The sequence below is a fragment of the Hyaena hyaena genome, unplaced genomic scaffold (genome assembly GCF_003009895.1).
Source record: "Hyaena hyaena isolate Hyena2069 unplaced genomic scaffold, ASM300989v1 scaffold_78, whole genome shotgun sequence".
Classification (NCBI taxonomy): Eukaryota; Metazoa; Chordata; class Mammalia; order Carnivora; family Hyaenidae; genus Hyaena; species Hyaena hyaena.
The window spans coordinates 278,466-302,112 of NW_024080710.1; the positions used below are offsets into that span (position 1 = coordinate 278,466).

At 37.3% G+C, this 23,647-nt stretch overlaps 1 protein-coding gene and 1 pseudogene across 1 annotated transcript; both read right to left on the bottom strand.

The window, feature by feature from the left end:
* Positions 1-5,173, bottom strand: LOC120232767 (annotated as a pseudogene).
* A 5,066-nt stretch (positions 5,174-10,239) lies between these two features.
* On the bottom strand, positions 10,240-12,850 carry LOC120232768 (olfactory receptor 6C4-like). The gene is given in 2 exon segments (XM_039233666.1): positions 10,240-11,313; positions 12,818-12,850. Coding segments are annotated over 2 exon segments (1,107 nt in total).
* Positions 12,851-23,647: the final 10,797 nt, after the last annotated feature.

The window sequence follows — 23,647 nt, forward strand, 5'->3', positions numbered from 1 at the left end:
TCAACTCTGTTGGATCTGTTAAACAGAAAACACTGTCATCAAGTGATTCTTATCATCAAAGAATAAAAAGTTTAAATGATGGCCACTGTTAAAAAAATAAATAACTACTACTTACAGCTACAGTTCTGAATGAGGGTTCATTTTATATCACTTAAATGCCATATTATAAATGATTTTTAACTTTTCCTGTTATTAAATTGTAAAAATTGATGGCTTTTTGTTTATTTTTGAAAATAAATTTTAATGTGCAACTTTACTTTTTTGGAAAATAATATTTTTAATAAGTCAATAAGGTAAAGAATGCAAAATGAAAATTATTTTTTGCACATAATGTATAAAACTAACAGATAACAATGAAGATTGTCATCCCACAGAGAATTTTTTCTTTTTTTTTTTAATAGTTTATTGTCAAGTTGGTTTCCATACAACACCCAGTGCTCATCCCCACAAGTGCCCTCCTCCATGCCCATGGCAATGAGAAAGAATGAAATCTGGCCATGTGTATCAACACAGAGAATATTTTTATGGGGTCACAGTGTCAATTTCTATACTTCAGGCATAATATGCAATATATGAAGCTCTCCTATGTACTGACTTTAGCCCTCTGGAAACAGAAAGAGTGGGGCGAGGGGCACCTGGGTGGCTCAGTCAGTTTAGCATCCAACTCTTGATCTTGGCTAAGGCAATGATCTCACAGTTCATGAGTTCCAGACTCAAGTCAGGCTCTGCACTGATGGTGTGGAGCCTGCTTGGGATTTTGTCTCTCTTTCTCTCTGCCCCTCTCCCACTGGTGTATGCTCTCTAAAAACAAATAAGCAGGTAAACAAATAAATAAAACTAAAAAGAAAAGAAATTGGGGTGGGGGGATCATTTTCCTATTAGCATATTCCAAACCAGCTATTTTCTTAAAATTGGATCAGCCTGAGTTCTTTACCCAAGACCTTAAGAATAAGCAGGAAACCTGGTTTATCACAATATCTCGAACTACCCAGTCCTCGGGTTTAAGTGAAACCATGTCTAAATGTTGGGGGCATGACTTGTTTGTTCAGAATCAATGAATAAACATTTAATGGGCGAATCAGTTTCCCTCTACCCACCAGGCAGAACAATTTTCCTTCTGCTCTTAGTCATAAATTACCCTTCAATATTGTTTTCTGAGAATATTTTTGTTACACTGGAAGATTTTGGTGTGGTGGAATTACACCTGTACTCCCACTGCAATCACTAGAGGGACACTGTTTGATTGTTTGTTTGTTTTAATGTCAATGTGTAGCTAGAAGCCAGAGGAATTAATATGTAATCATTGGGGAATGAGTGTGGACATCTATTGGAAATCAGAGTTCTAGTGAGTAAGTCATCATAATTAAATTGTACTTTACTTACTTTGATTTAGCTAAAGCTTTTACATTAACTATGCATGACCCACAATACAAACTTAAACATAACCAGTCTCTGCTTTAAATATGTGACTTGTCAGATTGCAAGTCATCCTCATGGTCAGGTACTCACCAAGAAGCAGCTCACAGGAAACAGAGCTTCTTTGACAATGTGCTTCTCTTTTCTTGCAACAAACCAGGATCTTTCTCCCAGGTTAATGGAAAGGGGGGTGGGGAAGAACTCTCTTAATTGAGACATACTTTTCCTTGAACTATTAAAGAAATCAATGAATGCTTTGTGTCTTAAATTAATAGGAAACTATTAGGGCTAATTTTTTTTCATGGAAGACAGAGATTTCTAAACTCTGGAGAATTAATAGTCATAGTTTTCCCGTATAGCAGCTGGACTGATAAATCCTAGATCAGGATAATAGAAACTATCACAAATATGCACTAGAATTTGCATTCAAAATTCTTGAACATATTTATATGCATTCTATGGGATACTATGACACAGTCCATCATAAACATCAAATTTGGTCAGTTATGCATCCATACCACAGGAAAGTCAGGAAGAAGAGACAACAAAAGTCACTTTCCTTTGGACTCTGTTGTTAGTCACTGTCTCATCAACCAGTTGCTCCCTACCTTTCAGAGTACCTGAGGATCATTGCAGTCATAAATGAGAATACATTCAAATGCCCTGATGATATATTTACCAAAGGGTTATTTACTGTCCCCAATGAGGATACACAGGGTCCAAAAGGACAAACCTCTGGAACACTGAGAATTCATTTAGAGGAGTATGAAAAAAAGAAGCAGGAACTAAAATCATAACAGAGTCCCAGAGGGCATTTAGTTGTTCATATTTGGAAATGACAAATTTCAGCAGAAATATAATATAATTGCTATTTCACTGCATATGGTAACATACTACCATCATTATCAATAACCCACACAATCCTTTGTACAAGTCTTCAAAGGTATATTTTCCATTAGTGCCCTCGAGTGGCAAAATTTACAGAATCCCAAATTACATATGTCAAGAAAGACAAGCTTAAACAACAGAAAGACTTTTTTACAATTGTCTTTCCTTGTTTCCCTTTTTAACTTGGTATTTTATTTAATGAGGTATAATTTAAACTCTGTAAAATGAACAAATTTTAATTGTACAGGTTGATAATTTTCTATGTATAAACAGCCAGGTACCACTGTCCAAATCAAACTATAAAACAGTGCTCTCCTTAATACCCATCACACATTTAGTCCATCCCCTGCCCACCTCTCCTCCAGCAACACCCAGTTTGTTCTCTATAATTAAGAGTCATTCTTATGGTTTGCCTCTCTTTTTTTTTCTCTTCCCTATGTTCATCTCTTTTGTTTCTTAATTCCACATGTGAGTGAAATCATATGGTATTTGTCTTTCTCTGACTTATTTCACATAGCATAGTACACACTGGCTCCATATACATATACATATACATATATATATACCACATCTTCTTTATCTGTTCATCAGTCTATGGACATTTGGGCTCTTTCCATAATTTGACTGCTGTTGATAATGCTGCTATAAACATCTGGGTGCGTGTATCCGTTTGGATAAATATTTCTGTATCCTTTGGGTAAATACCTAGTAGTGCAATTTCTATGTACAAATGAAAATAATGTGTATCTTCAGGTGTTAAATGTAATAATCTACAATTATCAATTAACTGTATTTAGTTGATAGTCATGCGAATCCTCTACTGATTTTTTTCTTTTTGCTGTATTAATTACTGAAATGATGGTGTTAAAACCTCTTTATTTGTAGATCTTTTTATTTCTTTTAGTTCTCCTAACTTTTCTTTCATGAACTTTAAGGCCTATCATTATGTGAATATACATATAAAATCACATCTTCCTGATTATTTCTTTCCTTTATCATTATAAATTTACCTCTTTATTTCTGAAAATACACTTCACTGTAAAGTCTATTTTTTTAATATGTATTACTACGGTCACACAACCTTTCTTTTGCTTGATGTTTGCTTCAAATTTCTTATTCTATATATTTAAACATTATTCTTATAACACAGAGTAAGGTCTTCCTCTTTACCCAATATAGTCATATCTGTGTGTGTGTGTGTGTGTGTATGTCTGTCCCTTTTTTTAATTGAAGTGCTTAGTCCATTTACATGTAATGTCATTATTATAAGGTTAGATTTAATTCTACCATCTTTTTATTTATTTATTTATTTTTAGCATTTATTTATTTTTTAAAAGAGAGAGAGATAGAGTGTGAGTGGGGAAGGTACAGAGAAAGAGAGAGACACAGAATCTGAAGCAGGCTCCAGGCTCCAAGCTGTCAGCACAGAGCCTGATGTGGGGTTCGAACCCACAAGCTGTGAGATCATGACCTGAGCCAAAGTTGGCAGCTTAACCAACTGAGCAACCCAGGTGCCCCTACCATCTTTTTATTGGGGGGGGGCGGGTGAGGGAGACAGAGAGGGAGCGACAGAATCTTAAGCAGGCTCCACACCCAGTGATGAGTTTGATGCAGAGCTCAATCTCATGACCATGAGATCATGACCTGAGCTGAAATCAAGAGTTGGTCACTTAACTGGCTGAGCCACCCAGGTGCCCCAACTACCATCTTGATGTTTCCTTTTATTGTCCCCCCATTATATATTTCTTATTCTCTTTTCCTATTTTCTTTGGAGTTAACCATGCATTTTTAATATTGCATTATAATCAGCTCTATTATCTTTTAAACAGCTTTCTTAAGTGATCATTGATATAAATGGATATATTTAAAGTGTATAATTTGATACATTTTAACATGTTTTTAAAAAATGTTTTGGGTTTTTATTTAAATTCCACTTAGTTAACATATAGTGTAATACTAGTTTCAGGAGTAGAAATTAGTGATTCATCACATACATACAACACCCAGTGCTCATCACAAAAGTGTTCTCCCTAGCCCATCCCCCACCTACAACAACTCTCAGTTTGTTCTCCATAGTTAAGAGTCTCTCTTACGGTTTGCCTCTCTAAGAGAGACATATTTTTTAAGGGCTTGGTGATGGGTTTTGAGCTCAGTCAGGATAATGAAATGCTTCATCATTGGAACAAACAGCACATCTATGATGGATCATTTGGGATTGTCTTCTTTGCTGGATGGGTCATAATGGGGATTGTTTTTCTCAAACTGTGTGTGGTCTGGGTAAGCCTCCTTCATAAGCTTCACAAGTTCTGTGATGTCTGGCTTTTCACAATTGCTATGGTAGAAGGCGGCTTCTCCTTCCAGCTTCATGGCTGGAAGGAAGTTCCAAGCCTGTCCTGGTAGTTTTGAAACACCATCCCAGCATGCTATCTGCTTGGACTGTGCTTTAAGATACTCAGCACTGAACTTTACATCTACACCTTTCTCTGGTTGGCTTTCTGGCTCTGACTTTCATCAGCCAGTAACTGCTTAGATACCTCCCACATATTTTAAGAGCTGGTCTTCCTAGGGCTGAAGTTACTTACTTTATTGATGCTTCTGCTAGTTTCTTAGTCTTTTTTTTTTTAATAGTTTACTGTCAACTTGGTTTCCATATAACACCCAGTGCTCATCCCCACAAGTGCCCTCCTCCATGCGCATCACCCCTCCTTCCCCTCCCCCCTCCCCAGCCCCATCAGCCCTCGGTTTGTTCTCAGCATTCAAGAGTCTCTCATGATTTGCCTCCCTTAGTCTTGATGTTTTCCCACTGGCCTCTTATTGTCTGGCCCAGCAGGATCGGCAGCTCAGCCAACCTTTTCCAGGGACTTGGCATGGCATTTTGATATGTTTAAATACTTGTGAAATCACCACTATAATGAATACAATGAAGATATACATCAACCCAAAAGTTTCCTATTGCCCCATTGTGATAATGCCATTTTATCTCTTCTGTTGGCTTCTTAGCTATAACTTTTGATTTTTATTTCAGTGGTTGCTTTAGTGTTTATAGTATACATATTTAACTTATCATTATCTACCTCCAAGTGATAGTTTTACCACTTCACATTTAAAAAACTTATAATAGTATACTTCTGTTTCTACCCCCTCAGCTTTTGTGATGTTATTGTCATGTATTTTCCTTTTACATATGTTATGAACCCTAAAGTGCATTGTTACTATTTTTGTTTAAAGAGTCGATTATCTTTCAGACATTTAAGTAATTAAAATAAATATCCTATATACCTACCATGTAGTTTCTATTTCCAGTGCTCTTCATTCTTTTGCATAGATCTGCATATTTCCATCTACTAGAATTTTCTTTCTCTTGGAAGGACTGACTTTACCAATTATTATTCTGTAGGCCTGCTAGTGATCAATTATTTTATCTTTAGTATACCTTCATTTTTGAAAGACAGTTTTACAGGTATCAAGTTCTAGGTTGGCAGGTTTTTATTCACAGTCCTTTAGAAGTCTTTGTATTACCGTATTCTCGTTTACCTCTCCACAAAGAGAATTTTATGTTATCTTTATCTTTGTTCTTCAGTATGAAACATGTAATTTTTCCTTTTGGGTGTTTTAAAGATTTTCTCTTTATCATTGATTTTGAGCAATCTATTATGCATCTTTGTGTAGATTTCTTCACATTTCTAGTGCTTAGGTTTTGCTGAGATTTTTGGTTCTGTTTTCACAAAATTTGGAAAATTTTGGCCATTGTTTCCTTAAATCTTTTTTTGTCATCTCTTTCCACATATAAACTTCTGCTTCAGAAATCTAATTATATGCTTGTTGGATTGCCTGAATTTGTCCATATCTCAATGATGCTCCTTTCAATTTTAGCTGGCTTATAATTTCTTTGTGTGTTTTTTAAGTTTATATATCTCAAATTTGCTAATTTTTCATCTGCCATGTCTAATATTCCATTCATCTACTAAAATCATTCAGTAAAATTTTGTGTGTTTTTTTCCTTACATTTAAATTTTTTTCCAACTTTATTGAGGCATAATTCACAAATATAATTATAAGGTATTCAAATTGCAAATAATGTAATAAACGGGAAGCTTTGATATACATATACTCTGTGACAGGATTCTCCCCATTGAGTTAAATCATACATGCCTCACCTCACATAGTTGTCTTCTTTTGGGGGTGGTGAGAACACTTAAGTTCTACTCTCTTGGCACATTTCAGTTATACAATACAGTGTTATCAACCATAGTCACCATGTTTTCCATTAGATCCTCAGACCTTATTCATCTTACAAGGGAAAATCTGTGCCTTAGTAAAATTTTGAATCAAAGAAGTGCAATTCTTTTTTGAAGCCACTTTATTCAATTATGATTAACACACAGAAAGCTGTGCACATTTAATGTATATACCTTGAAGAGATTAAAGATAAGTATACATTCATGAAACCATACTCACAACTGAGACCATAAACATATCTCATCCCCAGAAGTTTCCTCCATCCCCTTTATTTTTGTTTTATTTTGTGGTAAGAGCACTTAAGTAAGGTGTACCCTCTTAGCAAAGTTTAAACTATACAATACAGTACTCTACAGGAGACCCTATGTTGTACAGTAGATCTCTAGCACTTATTTGCCTAGCAGTACTGAAATTTGGTATGCTTTGACACCCTCCCCTTTCTGTCTCCCCCTGCCCCCTAGTAGCCACTATTCTACTCTCTAGTCCTATAAGTTTGAATATTTTGGATTCCTCATAAAAATGAGATCATACAGTATTTGTGTTTCTGCATCTGACTTATTCTCTGTAGTACGATGTCCTCCAGGTTCATCTATGTTGTCACATATTTCAGGATTTCCTTTTTTAAGGCTCAGCAATAATCCATTATGTATATACGACACTATCTTTATCCATTCATCCATCAATGGACACTTATATTGTTTCTATATCTTAGCTATAATAAATAACGCTGCAGTGAACATAGGAGTGCAGACATTTCCTCAATATCTTCACTTCAACTCCTTTGGATACATATCCAGAAGTAGGATCACTGAATTATACAGTAGTTTTCTTATATATATTTAAATTTTCAACCATTTTTATTCAAGTTTAATTATTATGCAGTGCTATATTAGTTTCAGGTGTACAGTACAGTGATTCAAAAATTTTATACATAACTCAGTGCTCATCATGAAAGTGTACTCTTAATTCCCTTCATCTATTTCATGCATCCCCTCCCCCACAACCTCCTGTCCAGCAATCACCAGACTGTTCTCTATATTTAAGAGTCTGGGTTTTTTTTGTTTGTTTGTCTCTCTTTTTTAGTTCACTTATTTCTTAAATTCCACATGTAAGTTAATTATATGGTATCTGTCTTTCTCTGAATGACTCATTTCGCTTAGCACAGTACCCCCTAAATCATCCATGTTGTTGTGAATGGCCATGTTTCATTTTTTGTGGCTGTGTATTATTCCAGTGTGTGTGTGTGTGTGTGTGTGTGCGCGCGCGCGCACGCGTCACAGCTTCTTTATCCACTCATCTATGGATGGACACTTGGGTTGCTTCCTATTTTTAATTATTTGAGGAGCCTCCATATTATTTTCCATAGTAATTGCACCAGTTCAGATTCTCATCAACATTGTACAAAGGTTCCCTTTTCTCCACATTCTCACCGATACTTCTTTTCCTTTTATTTTTCTATAATAGCCATTCTAACCTAGCTGAGGTGTGAGATAATATCTGAGATAATTGTGGTTCTGATCTGTATTTCTCTGATGATTAATGGTGTTGAAGAACATCTTTTCATATACCTATTGGCCATTTGTATGTCTTCTTTGGAAAAAATGTTTATTCAGGTCCTTTGCCCATTATTTTATTTGGGTTGTATTATTTTAATCATTGATTTGTATGAGTTCCTTATACGTTTGAATTAGCTGCATGTGGCCCCAGATTTGGCCTTGACTCCTGTCACTAGCTTGCACCACTAGGCTCACCTTCAGTTAGCCCCCCAAGATGTGCACCTGCATGCCACAGCCCAATTGCCATCACCAGCCTCCACTAACATTGCACTCCTATGGGGAGACCCTTCTGCCAATAACTATACTGTTCATTGGCCATTCTGGGAAAAATAATTGACAACGTGATCCTTTGAGCAAAGGGAATATCCCAAATGTCATAAAAAGAGATAAGCCTACACAAAAAAATACTTGGAAATTTTTATATGTGCATAGGGTGAACAAAAATGTGTTCTGTTAAGTAGTCTATTCTTCAAATTCATACATAATTGTGTGCCAGAAATCTTAACACAGTCAATTATTATCCCTGAAATCACAGAATAATGTGGTCAGAGCAAAGCATGATAGTGGCCATTAGCCAACTATACCAAGCAACCACCAGCTCCAGGATTTTTCTTACAGTGTCTTCTGTCCAAATACATCCTTTCCTACCAAAATCTTGAATAACTAAATGACAGTTGTAACTCTTCCATTAAAATATCCCATCATTTGCACAGCATAGGAAACATCAACAAAACAAAAAAGGTAACTTACAGAATACAAGAAGATATTTGCAAATGACATATCCAATGAGCAATTAATATCCAAAATTTATTTTAAAACCTAAACAACACCCAAAAAAATCCAAATAATCTGATTTTAAAATGGGCAGAGGACCTGAATAGACATTTTCCCAAAGAGGACACACACATGGTCAACAAACACATATAAGATGGCATGTGTGAACTACACTAAAAAAAAAAAAAAGTATATATATATATGTTTAATATATATATACTTTTTAAAATATATTATATATATAATATATATATTATATATAATATATACCTATTAAAACAAACAAACAAAAACATCTCATCATTTTCTCTCTTCTAGCCTCAAATTGTATTTCTATTACAGTGTGTCTTCATGTCATGTTTGGTAGCAATAGTGTCACTTCACACTAGTACTATAATGGACACCCAGAGATTATCACATCAAAGCTCTCATTTCACAAATAAAGATACTTGTTTATAGATTTATTTGGAAAGACTCTACAGTCACAATTAGACTCCTTTCCACCTTTAATTAGATTCCCCCCAAATCCTTTAAATTTTCTGTAGTAGGGAAACAATCTTAACCACTCAATCCCTTGTTCCAGAAATAATAATGCTTCTCTCCCTCTGGTACTTCATCATCAGGTCTTTAGTACTGAAATCAACCTAGCAGATAAGTATAACCCCTAGAAACTTTCAATTTCAATTACAGACATTTATGTCTTCATTATAGTGTAAATTAGAATTGTAAAGATTTATTTATTTATTTATTTATTTTTATATTTTTTATTTATTTCTAGGAGAGAGAGAGAGAGACAGCGTGAGCAGGGGAGGGTCAGAGAGAGAGGGAGTCACAGACTGAAACAGGCTCCAGGCTCTGAGCTGGCAGTCAGCACAGAGCCCGACGCGGGGCTCAAACCCACGAACCGTGAGATCATGACCTAAGCGAAAGTCGGACGCTTAACCGACTAAGCCACCCAGGCGCCCCTCAATGTTCTTAATTCTTATCAATTTCATTTTCCATCCCCATGCACTTACTACAAGTAGCTACGTGAAACCTCACCTTTTCAACTTTGAGATTCCACGTGCATGAAACAGAATCGTGGATATGAGGCTCCTCATTAAAATCTTTTGAATTCTGTTGAGTTAAAAATAGTGAACAGAAGATCCAGGAAGATAATTTCATTTCAGTATAAAACAGAATGTTAGAGCTTTCAGGTAGTGGAGTACATTGGATTATAAGATAAATTGGCCCCTATTCTAAGAATAAACAAGCAGAACCTTTAAAAACCACACTTGCAAAATTATAGAGGAGACTCCAGAAATGGGGTGGGGGGCAGATTGTATTAGATGGAGAAGAAGCATTCTCCCTCTGATAGTCTGTGGTTCTATTTCTGCACTCTCACCCTGGACAGAGCATCCCTCAGAGCTTGGTGGACCTGCTTGTTCCGCAGAGTGTAGATGACAGGGTTCAAAAGCGGGGTCACCACTGTGTTCACAAGGGCAGCCTCCCTGTTGGAGTTCAGCCTATTTGTTTGCTTTGGTTTCACATATATAAAGACACAGCTTCCATACATCAGACAGAGGACAATGAGGTGAGAGGAGCAGGTGGAGAAAGCTTTCTGTCGCTCCTTGGCTGATGGAAGTCGCACAATTGTGACTACTATGTTGCTGTATGCAATGATGGTTATGAGAAGGGAAGTCAAAAGGATAAACAAAGCAAGGACAAAGGCCAACATTTCAGTAGATCTGGTGTCAGAACAAGAGAGATGAATCAGTGGCCCAAAATCACAAAAGAAGTGAGGAATGACATGGGAGCCACAGAAGGATGCCTGGGAAAGCATTATAATTGGAACTACCATGAGGACAAATCCCAAAGACAAGCAGGCAGCGACCAGAAGGAAACACATCCTTGGGTTCATGATGGTTGGGTAATACAGAGGTTTGCAAATGGCCAAGTACCTATCTAAGGATAATACAGCCATAAGAAAGAAAACAGTTGTTCCCAGGAAAAGAAAGACAAACGCTTGTGTGAAGCAAGCAGCAAAAGAAATTGATTGCCTCCCTGACAGAAAGATGGCCAGCAATTTAGGAATAACAGTGGTTATAAAACAGCATTCAAAAAAGGAGAAACTGCTGAGGAAGAAGTACATGGGTGTCTGAAGGCGATGGTCAGCCCAGGTAATGGTGATTATGAGTATGTTTCCCATGATGGACGCCAAGTATGCCAGCAGGTGTACCAGGAAAAGAACCTTCCCAAGGTTCTGGATAGCAGGAAACCCCTCCAAGGTGAATTCCTGAACTTCTGTCCAGTTTCGTGTATGCCCTATCTCTGGCTTTTCTATTTCTTCAACTCTCTGAGCTATTTTGTAGAAGATCATGACTGAAGAAAGAAGAACTTAATTGTGTTAAACATATAAAACAGTGCAGTCACATGGATGAAGGGGAGTAGGAGATACAGGCTTCCAGGTATGGAATGAGTAAGTCACAGGGATGAAAGGTACAGCATAGGGAATATAGTTAATGGTATTGTGATAGTGTTGTATGGTGACAGATGGTAGTTACACTTGTGGTAAACATAGCATAACATATAGAGTTGTTGAATCCCTATATTGTATACCTGAAATTAATGTAACATTGTGTGTCAATTATAACTGTTTTAAAATTTAAGAAATGGAAAAAACTAATAAAAAATAAAATAGTGTAGGCATGGTGACTGGATTTTAAATTATTTTAAACATTATATTTTATGTCTAGTTTTTATACTTTGTTAAGTAAAAATAAATTGTTTTATCTGGAATATGTTTATGTTAAATGATAAAAAGCAACCGTGCACATGGCTACAACTTTTCATAAAGGATAATGTAATTTTAACAGTGTTAGCCATTTTTTTCTTTTCATACTTTTCTTTCATACGTCTTTTACTTTTATATCTGACCATGCAACATATTATCAGTAAGATACCACTCATATCATCAATATCATCAAAGGGTGAATATCGCAAAAGAAAAACTGTAGCCTTAGGGGGAAAAAAACTTATAGTCATGAGTAGGTCATCCCACAAAAATTATTCTCCCATGATGTCCTTAGATTTTTTTGTCCATATTTGAAGTCATAACATTACTTATAGGAAGACTCTCTATGGTCCCTGATGCAGCCCTCTAAAGTGAGAGTACTAGAAGTAGCAGATGGACTCTTAACTATACTGTGGGAGATTAAGTCCAGGCCGTTTTCCTACAGTCAGTAAGAAAGGAGAATTTTTCCTTTCTCCTGTGCTAAGTGGTCAGTCTAAGGGAGAATCTCTATCGTCTGACCCTTTTAGTCCATACTTTTAGTGATACTAGCCTGAGGATAGAAAGAGAAATGGCATGCCTTGATGCTAACAATTATTTTCTGACTCATTGTCTCTTCTATTATCCACCTAAATAAAATATTCCATTACCCTTTAAATCTATAAACTTCTCTATGTGAGGCTTTGTCACTCTGGTCTACTAATGTTCATCTCAGATTTCTGAACTAGTTCTGATTTAGCCAAACCACATTATTTTAAGCATAGTAAATCAGCTTGAAGGGGAATAGATTCTGCTTCGATGTACAATAAATTAATGGCAAAATAATTCAATCACACTAAGGCCATATACTTACCCCAGATGTAACTCACAGTAAGCAGAACTTGGTCTCCCTCTCTTTCACTCTTCCAGCAAACCAAAATGCTGGTTTAGGCACTTAGAAATGTGTGTGTGTGTGTGTGTGTGTGTGTGTGTGTGTGTGTGTGTGTGTGAGAGAGAGAGAGAGAGAGAGAGAGAGAGACAGAGAGAGAGAGACAGAGAGAGAGAGAGAGAGACAGAGAGAGACAGATAAAGAGAAACATTTGTATCTGAAATGACCCTAATTGGTCCTATAGAAAAGTCCAAAATGTTCATCACATCTACTAAGCATGTTTTTTCATACAAAATCAGAACTTACCAAAACTGGGGTAAACCAAAGTGAAAGCTCCATGGCAATCCTGCCTGATGAAATCCTGGGAAAGAAAGGAGAGCACATACATACAGTCCCCAGTGTTCTACTGGAATCTGGGAATGAGTTAATTTGGAATTCCAAAAAGCTTTCATACCTTCCTTATAGGCTCCAGGTTCCCCAAACTCACATTCTGCTTCTGTATCAGCCACCACCAGCAGGAGACCCTGCTTGTTGGGCAAATGCTCCAGGGCATGGTAGAAGATATTAGCCTCCTCACTCAGACTGGCCTCTTGTACACAGTATTCTTCTTAAATGAATTCCAGGGCAGATAAATTGCATTTCCACTTCCTGACCTCTCTAGGTTGAGAAGAATTCATATGTCACTGGAAGCTGAGATAAAAGTGAATTTAATTTCCACCATTATATTTTTAGCATTGGACTCTTTTAACACCAATTAGGATCCACCAGGGCCAGTGGGTGGGCCCCAGACATGCTACACCTCATTAGAAGACAGAACAAAGCTATTTAGAGGTCAATGTCCCTCTAGGATCCCTGTGGCTACTAATTGGGCATTGTTAAAAAAAAAAAAAAAAGGAAATTATAATACAAAAATCAGAGCTACCGTTTCATTACATATGCAAATATAATAACAGGACTCCCAAATGTCCTTTGTCCTTCACGATAATCTTCAAAGATAGGGTACATATAATCCTCCCAGAGTTTATAAAGTCCCAACTGCATCATGTTACTAAGGTAAAGTTGAAAGCTCAAGTGGGAAATTTGGAGCTCCACCTGTGGTAATGAAGCTCTCTCTTACTCTGCCAGAATAGTGTCAAAGAACACCAGATAAAACCCAAAGTTTAAATAAGAGCTAAATGCCCAGGTTTCAGTTGATAATAATTTGTCATACCAAGAACAAGGAAGAGCTCAACTTGAATAAAGGAAGACAATCAATGTCCATCAACATCAAGATATTAGAATTACTTGACAGATTTTGAAGCAGCCATCACAAAAATGCTTCAATGAGCATGCTTGAAACAAATTTAAAAATAGAAATTCTCAGTCAAGAAATAGCAGGCATAAATTAGAACCAAATGAAAATTTTGGACCTGAAAAATATCATAATTAAAAATTTTTAAATATTCAGATGTACTGAACAGTAGCATGCAGAGGATAAAGGAACAAATCAATGAACTCAAGATAGAATAATAGAAATTACTAGTCTGAACAACAAAAAGAAAATAATTGCAAAAAAAATTGATATAGCCTCATGGACCTGTGGACCTATAACAAAAGATCTAACATTTGTGTCCTTGGAGTCTAAAAAAGAAGAGAAACAGAGTGGGACTGGAAAAGGACTTGTAAGAAACAAAGGCTGAAAACTTCTTAAGTTTGTCAAACAATGTAACTTACAAATTCAAGAAGCTGAATAAATTCTAAATAAAATAAACCAAAAGAAATCCACATCAAGACATGTCATTCAAACTTCTGGTTTGAAGAAAAGGAAAAATTTGAAAGCAGCAAGAGAGAAACAACACATTACCTATGGGAAAGAACAATTCAAATGACAGTAAATTTCTCATTAGAAACCAGAGGCCAGAAGAAAGTAGCACAATATGTTTCAAGTGCTGAAAGAGAAGTATTGCCAATACACAGAATCCTACATCCAGAGAAAATATCCTTTAGGAATGAAGCGGAAATAAAGACATTCTCAAATGAAGGAAAACTAAAAGAATTTGTTACCAGCATATCTATCCTAAAAGAATGACCAAAGGAAGTTCTCTAAAAATATAGGAAATGATATCTAAAGCAACCACTAAAAATGTTATACAAAAAGATATATTCCAAAGCATTATAGATAAATCAAAATTGAATTATTTAAAAAGTGTTCAAGTAACCCACATGAAGTCAGAAAAAGAAAACTTGGAAATGAAAAACAAACATAAAACAGAATGTAAAATAGTGGACTTAAACTCTAAGACATCAAAAATTACATTAAATATGAAAACACCAATTTAAATATTGACAAAAATATATTTAAAAACCTAACCCAATTATATGATGTCTAGGAACACTTTGAATACAGCACTATAGGCAGTTTGAAAGTAAAAAGATGGGAAGATTTTCATGCAAATATTTACCAAATGAAGGCAGAAGTGGCTATATTAATACCAGAGTAGACCTCAGAGCAAAGAAAATTACCAAAGTCAAAGAGGGACCTTACACAATGATGAGAATGTCAATCCATCAAGAAGACACAACAATCTTAAACGTGTGCATCAAACAAGAGAGCTGCAAAATACATAAACTAAAAACTGATAGAACTGAAAGACAAAAAAGACAATAAACAATTACATTTGGATACTTCACCATTCTTCTCTCAACAATTGATAGAACAAGTAGACAAAAAAAATACAGTAAGGATGTAGAAGAACTCAGCATCAACCATCAGGCTCTAACTAACAATTATAGAATACCCACTCAACAACAAAGAAATCACATTACTTTCAATTGCCTATAAAACATAATGATCACGTTGACCTTGGTCAAGTTCTGGTGAGAGCTCTCTTCCTGGCTTTCAGACAACTACCTTCTCACAATGTCCTCACACAATAGAGATAACTCTGGTGTCTCTATCTCTCTCTCTCTTTTAAGAGCATCGGCTCTAGCAAATTAAGACTCTACTCTTATGATCTCACCTAACTTTAATCACCTCCTTAAATTTCCTATATCCAATATAGTTACATCGGGGATTAGACCCTCAACATCTAAATTTTGGGGGGACACATTTTAGTCCATAGTATGCCCTGATACTAAAACCAAAGACAGTATACAAAGAAAACTGCAGGTTGAATTTCCTCATAAATATAGATGCAAAACCTTTAACACAAAATTAGCAATAATTCAGCAATATATACAAAGAATTCTATACCACAGGAAAATGAGGTTTATTCCAGGGAATACTGTTCAGCTATGTGGTTCCCACTCAGAATCTTTCATCAGTTGCAGCTAGACAATAACTAGGGCTTGAGTCAAAGGTCTCATCACTTACATAACTGGTACCTGAGCTGCAAAGATTCAGAGAGCTGGGGGCTCCTCCAGTATCTCTGTATCTATACAGTTCTTCTAGATGCTCTTTCATCATGGTGGCTTCAGAGTAGATATATTATGTGATGGCTTAAAAATGAATATCCCAAGAGACAGAACCAGACAGAAGAAGCTACATTGCCTCTGTTCTCCTAGACTTGGATATCAATGCCACATCACTTCCACCAAAGAATATTCTATTCTTTCCCTTTCTCTGTCTTCAATTATCTTTGTCATAGCCTTTTCTCACCCCCCGTCAAAATTCCTTCTTCCATCCCTCACCAAACCACCAAAACCATCAAATTCTTCTTATATTCTTAGATAAAGAATTCTCTTTCTTCTAGTTATTCTTGGTGGAGTTTGTTTGAGACGAAGTCAGAGGAAAGAGGAGGTAGCATTCATCTTATCACAACAAAAAGAGAGTTATCATGGAAGACCAGTATATTATTCTCAATTCTTCACTCCTTCCCTGTAATAAGTACATATCCATGTCCTTTGCCATGTGATGTAGCAGTACTTGTCTCTAGAACAGGCCAAGTATGTTTTCTCATCCCACTGATGTAGGGCTTGATTAGTTGAATGTTAGTAGGTATGATACAAGTCAAGGCTTTATTTTATTTATTTTTTTTACAATAGTTTATTGTCAAGTTGGTTTCCATATAACACCCAGTGCTCATCCCCACACGTGCCCTCCTCCATGCCCATCTCCACCCTCCCCCCCCCCACATCCATCAGTCCTCAGTTTGTTCTCCGCATTCAAGAATCTCTCATGGTTTGCCTCTCTCCCTTCCCCCACCATTTCCCCCCTTCTTCTCCCCCATGGTCCTCCAATAAGTTCCTCCTAATCCTCCTATATGTGCAAACATATGATATTTGTCCTTTTCTGCCTGACTTATTTCGCTCAGCATAACACCCTCAAAGTCCATCCATGTTGCTACACATGGCCAGATTTCAGTGTTTCTCATTGCCATGTAGTATTCCATTGTATAGATAAACCACATCTTCTTGATCCATTCACAAGTCAAGGCTTTAAATGGATTTGTTTGGTTTGGCTTGGTTTCTTGCATTATATACATCCATCAGCCATGAGCAGATCATGCTCTGGTTGGCCACATATCTCTGAATTCTGAGAAGACATGTGCAGCACACTTGAAGCTAATCTTCAGCCAGAGCCACAGCCATCCTATTGCACCATATCCCAGCCAATCTACAAACTGTGCATGAGTAAAAGACATAATTATTCCTGAGAGCTACTGAATTTGGGGATTAGTATACAACATTATCACAGAAAAAAAAATTACCAAAAACCATCGTAGTAGTGAGGTTTTAACTCCTCTAAATGCAAAAGAGGATGAGAGCAGTCTGTTTAAATTACCAAATACTTCCTTTTCTGTTTGTGGGTAAAGAATTATCAAAGTTCTTTCCTTTTCTGAATGTTGACTTGATCTTTTATTTACTTTCTAGCTCTGTTCCCCAGTAAATCTCAAAAATATGAAAAGCCAATTTTGACCGATGAGTGGTTGACTGCTTCTATATATGAGGAACTAATACCTGATAAGAAACCATAATTATGGGCTTCCCTTACCTTAGAAGTCATCTGTACTAGTTTGCAAAGGATGACATAACAAATTGCCACAAACTGGGTGGCTTAAAGCAACAGCAGCTTATTTTATCATAACCCTAGATGTGAGAAGTTTGAAATTAATGTATCATTAGACCCATGCTCCCTATGAAGACAAAAGCAAAGGATCCTTCTTTCCCTTTTATAGCTTGTGGTGGTTGATGGCAGTCTTTGACACACTCCGAAGTCTGTCTCTCTCTCTTCATCTGGTCTATCCTGTATGTCTCAATATCTATATACCCTGTCCTTTTCTTAGAAAGACACCAGTAATACTGGAGTAAGGGCCCACGTTACTCATCTTAACTAGTTACATCTGCAACAACCCTATTTTCAGGTAGAGTCACATTTAAGGTTCCAGAATAAACATGAATTTTGAAAAGACACTATTCAAGAGATATTGGCTTTTGTGGGAAACTGGGGCTTTTAAGCCAAGGTATGTATGCCAACATGTAGATCTTGTCTCCTTCCACCTGGGATGTCACCTTGGGGAGCCAAAGATAATAGCTCCTGGATGACTGTGTAGACTACTGTAAGGACAACTCCCACTGAAGAAGGATGCTTGACACTACCCTTCAAGTAATCTATGATTCCTGTTATTTCCTTCTAGGTGAATCCAGTCAATAATCTAAATGCTTATTGAGTCTTACTTTATTGCCCAGTTGGGTACTGTTTCAAGTTTAACTTAACAAAGTAAGAAATTACTTCTGTTATCCTTTTTACATTCTGTATGTATATGAATCCAATGTCCAAATTGACTACAGGAAAATGTAGGGGTGCCTATGTTGGCACTGCATCATTGGGAGGTTGAATGAGGACTTCAGTCACATAGTAGACCAAATCTTATTTACCTATCAGTAACAACTCAAATTGTGTACTTTTACACAAGAAATCATAAGAAATCATATGTCCAAAAAAAAAAAAAAACTGGAAGATGGACCTTACTTCTTTTCTTTAAACAATAATGTATAATTTATTTTTTTGGAATAATAACCCCACATTATTATAATAGCAGCTGCCCATCTCTCTCAGGTATATCTATATCTGTAAACATATTTCTATGGAACAATTGCATTTGTGTCTCCAGTACATTTTTTGTTTTTACTTTCTCCCATTCTTGCATGAATTTTGGGCATAGTTTGGAGATATTCCAAATAATTTCATCCAAGCACTTCGTGAATATACACTAGAAGTCATTGCCTTCTTATCTACTATAAATCTGCATTTTCTTAATTTTTCTATTTTATATTGGCTTATAAATTCTCACTATTAAAACACAGTTGCAATGTGTTTGTCAGCAAAATAACATTTCTAAGTGTTGCCTGTTACATTTTCCTATAGCTTCAGTGTCATATAATTTGCATATAATAATAATGAGTTTTTAAAGAATACAGTTTGTTGATATTTGACATATGTGAGCAGCAATGAAACCATCCCCACAGAAATATAGCAAACACAGTCATCAGCCCCAAAAGTTTGTCCCTGCTCCTTTGTAGGCCATCTGTACTCTTGCTCCTCCATGAGGAGACATTTGAGGGATGTGCTTATAATCTCCTGTCGGTTGGGAGAAGGTTTATAAAGATGACTCTTTGTGACAGATATATTGTAAACATCTTTAAGATTCTTCATTATTTCCAATATTATTTCAGCCTGTCCATATTTGGCCTGACCATTTCCCTCTTGACTCTGACATGTTTCAAATTCTGTGGAAACATAACATCATTACTGCCTCCCTGGGAACTTGTGTTTGTCTAATTTACCCCTGGAGAACTGTTTTCACTGTGAGTACACTAAAGTACCTTATATATACTTGTAATCATAAGTCAGCAGAAAATGGACCATTTATTTGCACCCGGTATTACAAATTTCCCTCTAATACGTTCAATTTTCATTATCATTTAGATTGGAATACTATAAAATTTCTGTAGAAATGTCTTCTTTGACCTATATGGGCTTTTTAAAATCCAAGTATAATTAACATACAGTGTAATATTAGTTGCGTGGGGAGACGGATGAAAGAGGTGAAGTAGATCAAGAGTACACTTGTGATGAGCACTGAGAAATGCATGAAATCGTTGAATCATACTGAACACCTGAAACTAAGATGGACCTTATTTCTTGTTCATCTATTCCCCACAGGTCATTTACACTGGGCCTGAGGGGATAGCCACAGCAACTGCTCACATACTATTAAGAATTGCTTCTTTGTGTGCTATAGTTCTGTGAGTCTCATGGACACAACCTTCAATGGCTTTCAGAACTAGGTGTTTTGGACCCCATCTCTTGTGTGGGGGTCTTATAAGCTGGGATACTAAATGTTGTCCTGTTTATGGTGAGAGTACATCTTAGCTTTTCTACCCAATTTGCTGTGGGTATTTTTGCATTTGCTTGATGTGTAGAAGTTCCTCAACTAGTTTCTGGATCTCTTTCAGAAGGAATTGCTCTATGTGTGGCTGTACATTTGATATGTCTGTGGGAGGAGGGAAGTTCAGGAGCCTCCTATGTTATCATCTTGGTCAACTCCCACTGTTCCTATTCTGGACCAAACATTCTTATGTTCTACAGTCACTCTTGTCCCATGTTATTGCCAGGAATCTAGGCCTAGAATAGTCTCTCCTCTCTCTACTTTCACTCAAAAGTAGCCCTTCTAGCCCCTACTTATCCTTTAGGTCTCAGCTTAAATAACATCTGTTAGAGGAGGCCTATAGGTGAGGCTCCCTTGCTGTGATTAAGCTCCCCCTTTGATGACATTTTATTTTTGTTATTTGTTAAACTGCCTTTCCAACTACATGGTAAGATAATGTTCACCCATCTTTCTCACTGTTGTATCCTCAGGAGGTATTACAGAGACTGATTAAGACAGAGTAAGTATTTGTAGTACGAGGGGAGGATTAAATGGAAGTCTATAAGGAGATAGAACTGAGATAATGATATGAAGGAGATAGTTAGAACTGAGATAATGATATGGTTGATCCTAGCCAAATAGTCATACCAACAGAAAAAGAAAATTTCAGGAGTAAATTATGTAGGTTTTGTAACATATATTGATCCGATTAATACTCTAATAACTGGTCTTACTTTCATTTTGTTTATACACTTGCATTATAAATCTGAGTCCTCTCAAATCTATAATTAGCCACCAGCAATATGAGAACAGTGACCCTAAGTCTTTAACCAAAGCACTAAGGACACTGATATGTCATCATGTAACTGGATCCTACAATCTAAGAAAGACCTCAAGAAAGGATGATAAAGGAGACTTTAATTCACAGAGTACTTCCAAAATGTACATAGTTAGGTTTCCAGATGCCAAGATAATTCCCTCTGATTGAAGGAAAGATAAAGGCCTTTCTCCCTACCCTCAGTGGTAGGTATACCAGGAAAACAAAGACTTTCATCTTGAGGTGGGATAATAAAGGTAAAAGAACTGCTCTGAAAATATGAATCAGGTCAGGAGAAAAAGTTTTCATCTTTTTACAAAGGATCCTGAAATTTGGAAGAGAAAGACTAAAATAACTCTTAACTCTTTTAAGAAATATCACCTAAGGTCATGAGAAAGAAGGACAAAATCAGAGTTATTGTCTCCTCATTCCTGGAGCCAAATGTGCTGTCTCTTGACCTGCTGTCAAGTATCTGAGACAGAAATTGGTGGAGCAGAATTTAGATCAGAGCCCAAAGCACTCCTGCTGGAGACCATGGGAGCAACAGAAGCAGCTGCTGCATTAAACCAAACACCCACTGAAGGGAGGCCTACATCAATCAACGCCCAAGTGGGAAACAGAAACTATATCACAGAACTTCACAGAGAAGATTTAATATAGGAATTGGTTAGACAAGTTTTAGAGGACCATAAGGGCATGAGGCAAACACTGAGATGATACAGAGATAGCAAGTGCAGAAGGAAGCTTTATCTCCCAGGTCTGGGGGAACCAAAAGAGAGCTTAGAGCTGTTGTAACTGAGAAGTCCAGAGAAGGTGCTCCACTGAGCTGGGTCAGAGACCTCTGATGAGAGTGTGCTTCCTGGGTAGCTCTGTTCTTCTTAGGAATTAAGAGACTCCATGGAGCTAGGATTCAGGCCTCTGAAGAACAGGCACTGCTCAGAGAGTGTTGCTTCCTCAGGACTTTGGACGAGAGAGCTCCCACTGAGCTGGGATTCAAACCTCTGAGTAGCAACATTGGTGACCACATGCCAGTGTCCCTGAAAGGCAAATGAGGCTGCTCCTGTAAGTGGGAAAACTGCAGCCATCTGCTGCCACTGGGCCAAATCATTACTGTAAAGTTAAAAAAAAAAACAAAAAAAAACAGCATCAGGGCAATGCTGACTGAAGCAGGAAGCAAGTCCCTTCTGCCTCTAGAGTTTCAATCTTTCTCTAGGGACCCCTCTGGGCAGAAACTAACAGAAATTCAGCTGCAAAAGTGAAATATGGTTTGCAGAACCCCAGGCCCAGAGCCCAGATCTGGAGTTAGAGCTGAGAAACAATAGGTTAATAATGAACCAGTTGCTGTCCAAGCAACTCAAGACCTCACCATCTCAACTATCTCAAGTAGCTACCCCAGCACAGAGAGAAGCAGGAGAATGTGGTGTTTCCCGGTATGTACATCCACACATAAGTCATGCTGAGTAGATTAACTGGCATCCCAAAGAATCTTAGTGGAGGTTGGATTACAATTTGGACTCTGAGATTTTACACTGTCCAATACAGGAACTATGGATGGCAGTTTTGTTTCAGAAAGCACACATTTACAGTGCTACCTAATCACCATAATTTGTTATAATTCAGAAAAATGAAGCATTCTGAAGGAGCTCATAGTTCTCATAAGTCTATTACAGGCAGGGCACAAGGGGTTAAAGTGGAAAAGATTGCATGTTGGAGCACACAACAGCAGATCAACTCAGTATCACACTACCAAGAGATTCAGACTCCGATGTATGGGGAATACCCGCCTATCAAAGACCTGAGGCTTGCTTACCCCCAAAAAAAGGACAAAGCAAGACAAAATCATGACTTGGTCCTCAAATCTGACATGGGACCAATATAAGGAAACACTGCCCTCAAAAGTCCAGACAGTTTCTTAATCTCATGATTTTCTAGAGAATGCCAGGTGTACTCTCTAGCTGAGCTGACAACATAGTAGGACTGAGCTATGGTGCCTGGATAATGGGTAGAACTCTCAACTGAGGAGGCTGCTGGGCTCACTCCAGCTGGTTGTGGTGGACTAAGGACTAGCCCTGACTCTGTGCTCTGTCCCCTCCCAGACAAGGTGAGCCAAATGCCTCTTGCTTGCTTTGATGCAATTCATGGAGGCTTTTAGATTAAATTTAAAAGATAAAATAAGAACCTGCTCCACACAACCAAAAATTAAACGTGATGGGACTTCTTCACCCTTACGAATCCCTTTTACTGGAATAAATGCCTGCCCCTGCCAGATAGGGCTCTCAGAAATCCATATCTGGAGAAATGGGTCAGGTCTCTCCTTTCATTAAGTAAGTGACAGACATCACTGTACCAGTTCAGTAGCTCTGACAAAGGTTAGTAGGATCTAAATCTGTGTCCTCTGCTGAGACCAGTTGCTACCTCTCAAAACATTTTCAAAAAGATTGCTCTTCTAGACCCACTGTCAGGTTGGACAAGAGCTGCAATGGGCTTGCTCTTTGCTCACAAAGTCTCTTGTCCCAACCATGAACAGTGGCAGAAAGTGAAGTCTATAATAGGCCCTAATATATACTTTGGTGGGTAAGAGCATACACTTCAAATTCTTTGAGCTTTTGCTGAAATCCTACCTCCACCTCCCACTCATTATGTAACTTGGGTGTATTACCTAGTCTCATAGTGTTACTGGAAAACTAGTAGCTGTGGTGGAAGTGCACACCAGCAACCACAAACCCCAAAAGTAAGAGATGCTGGTTGGCTTTAGATCAGCGGTTCTCATCCAGAGACAATTTTGCTCTCTCCTCACCCCCAAGGAGATTTGGCAATGTCTAGAGACATTCCTGATTGTCACAACTGGAGCATTTCTACTAGCATCTAGTTGGTAGAAGCCAAGGATGCTGCTAAGTATCTATGATGCACAGAACAGCTCCCACAATGATTCAGCCCAAATGTCAACAATGTCAAAGGTGACAGACCCTG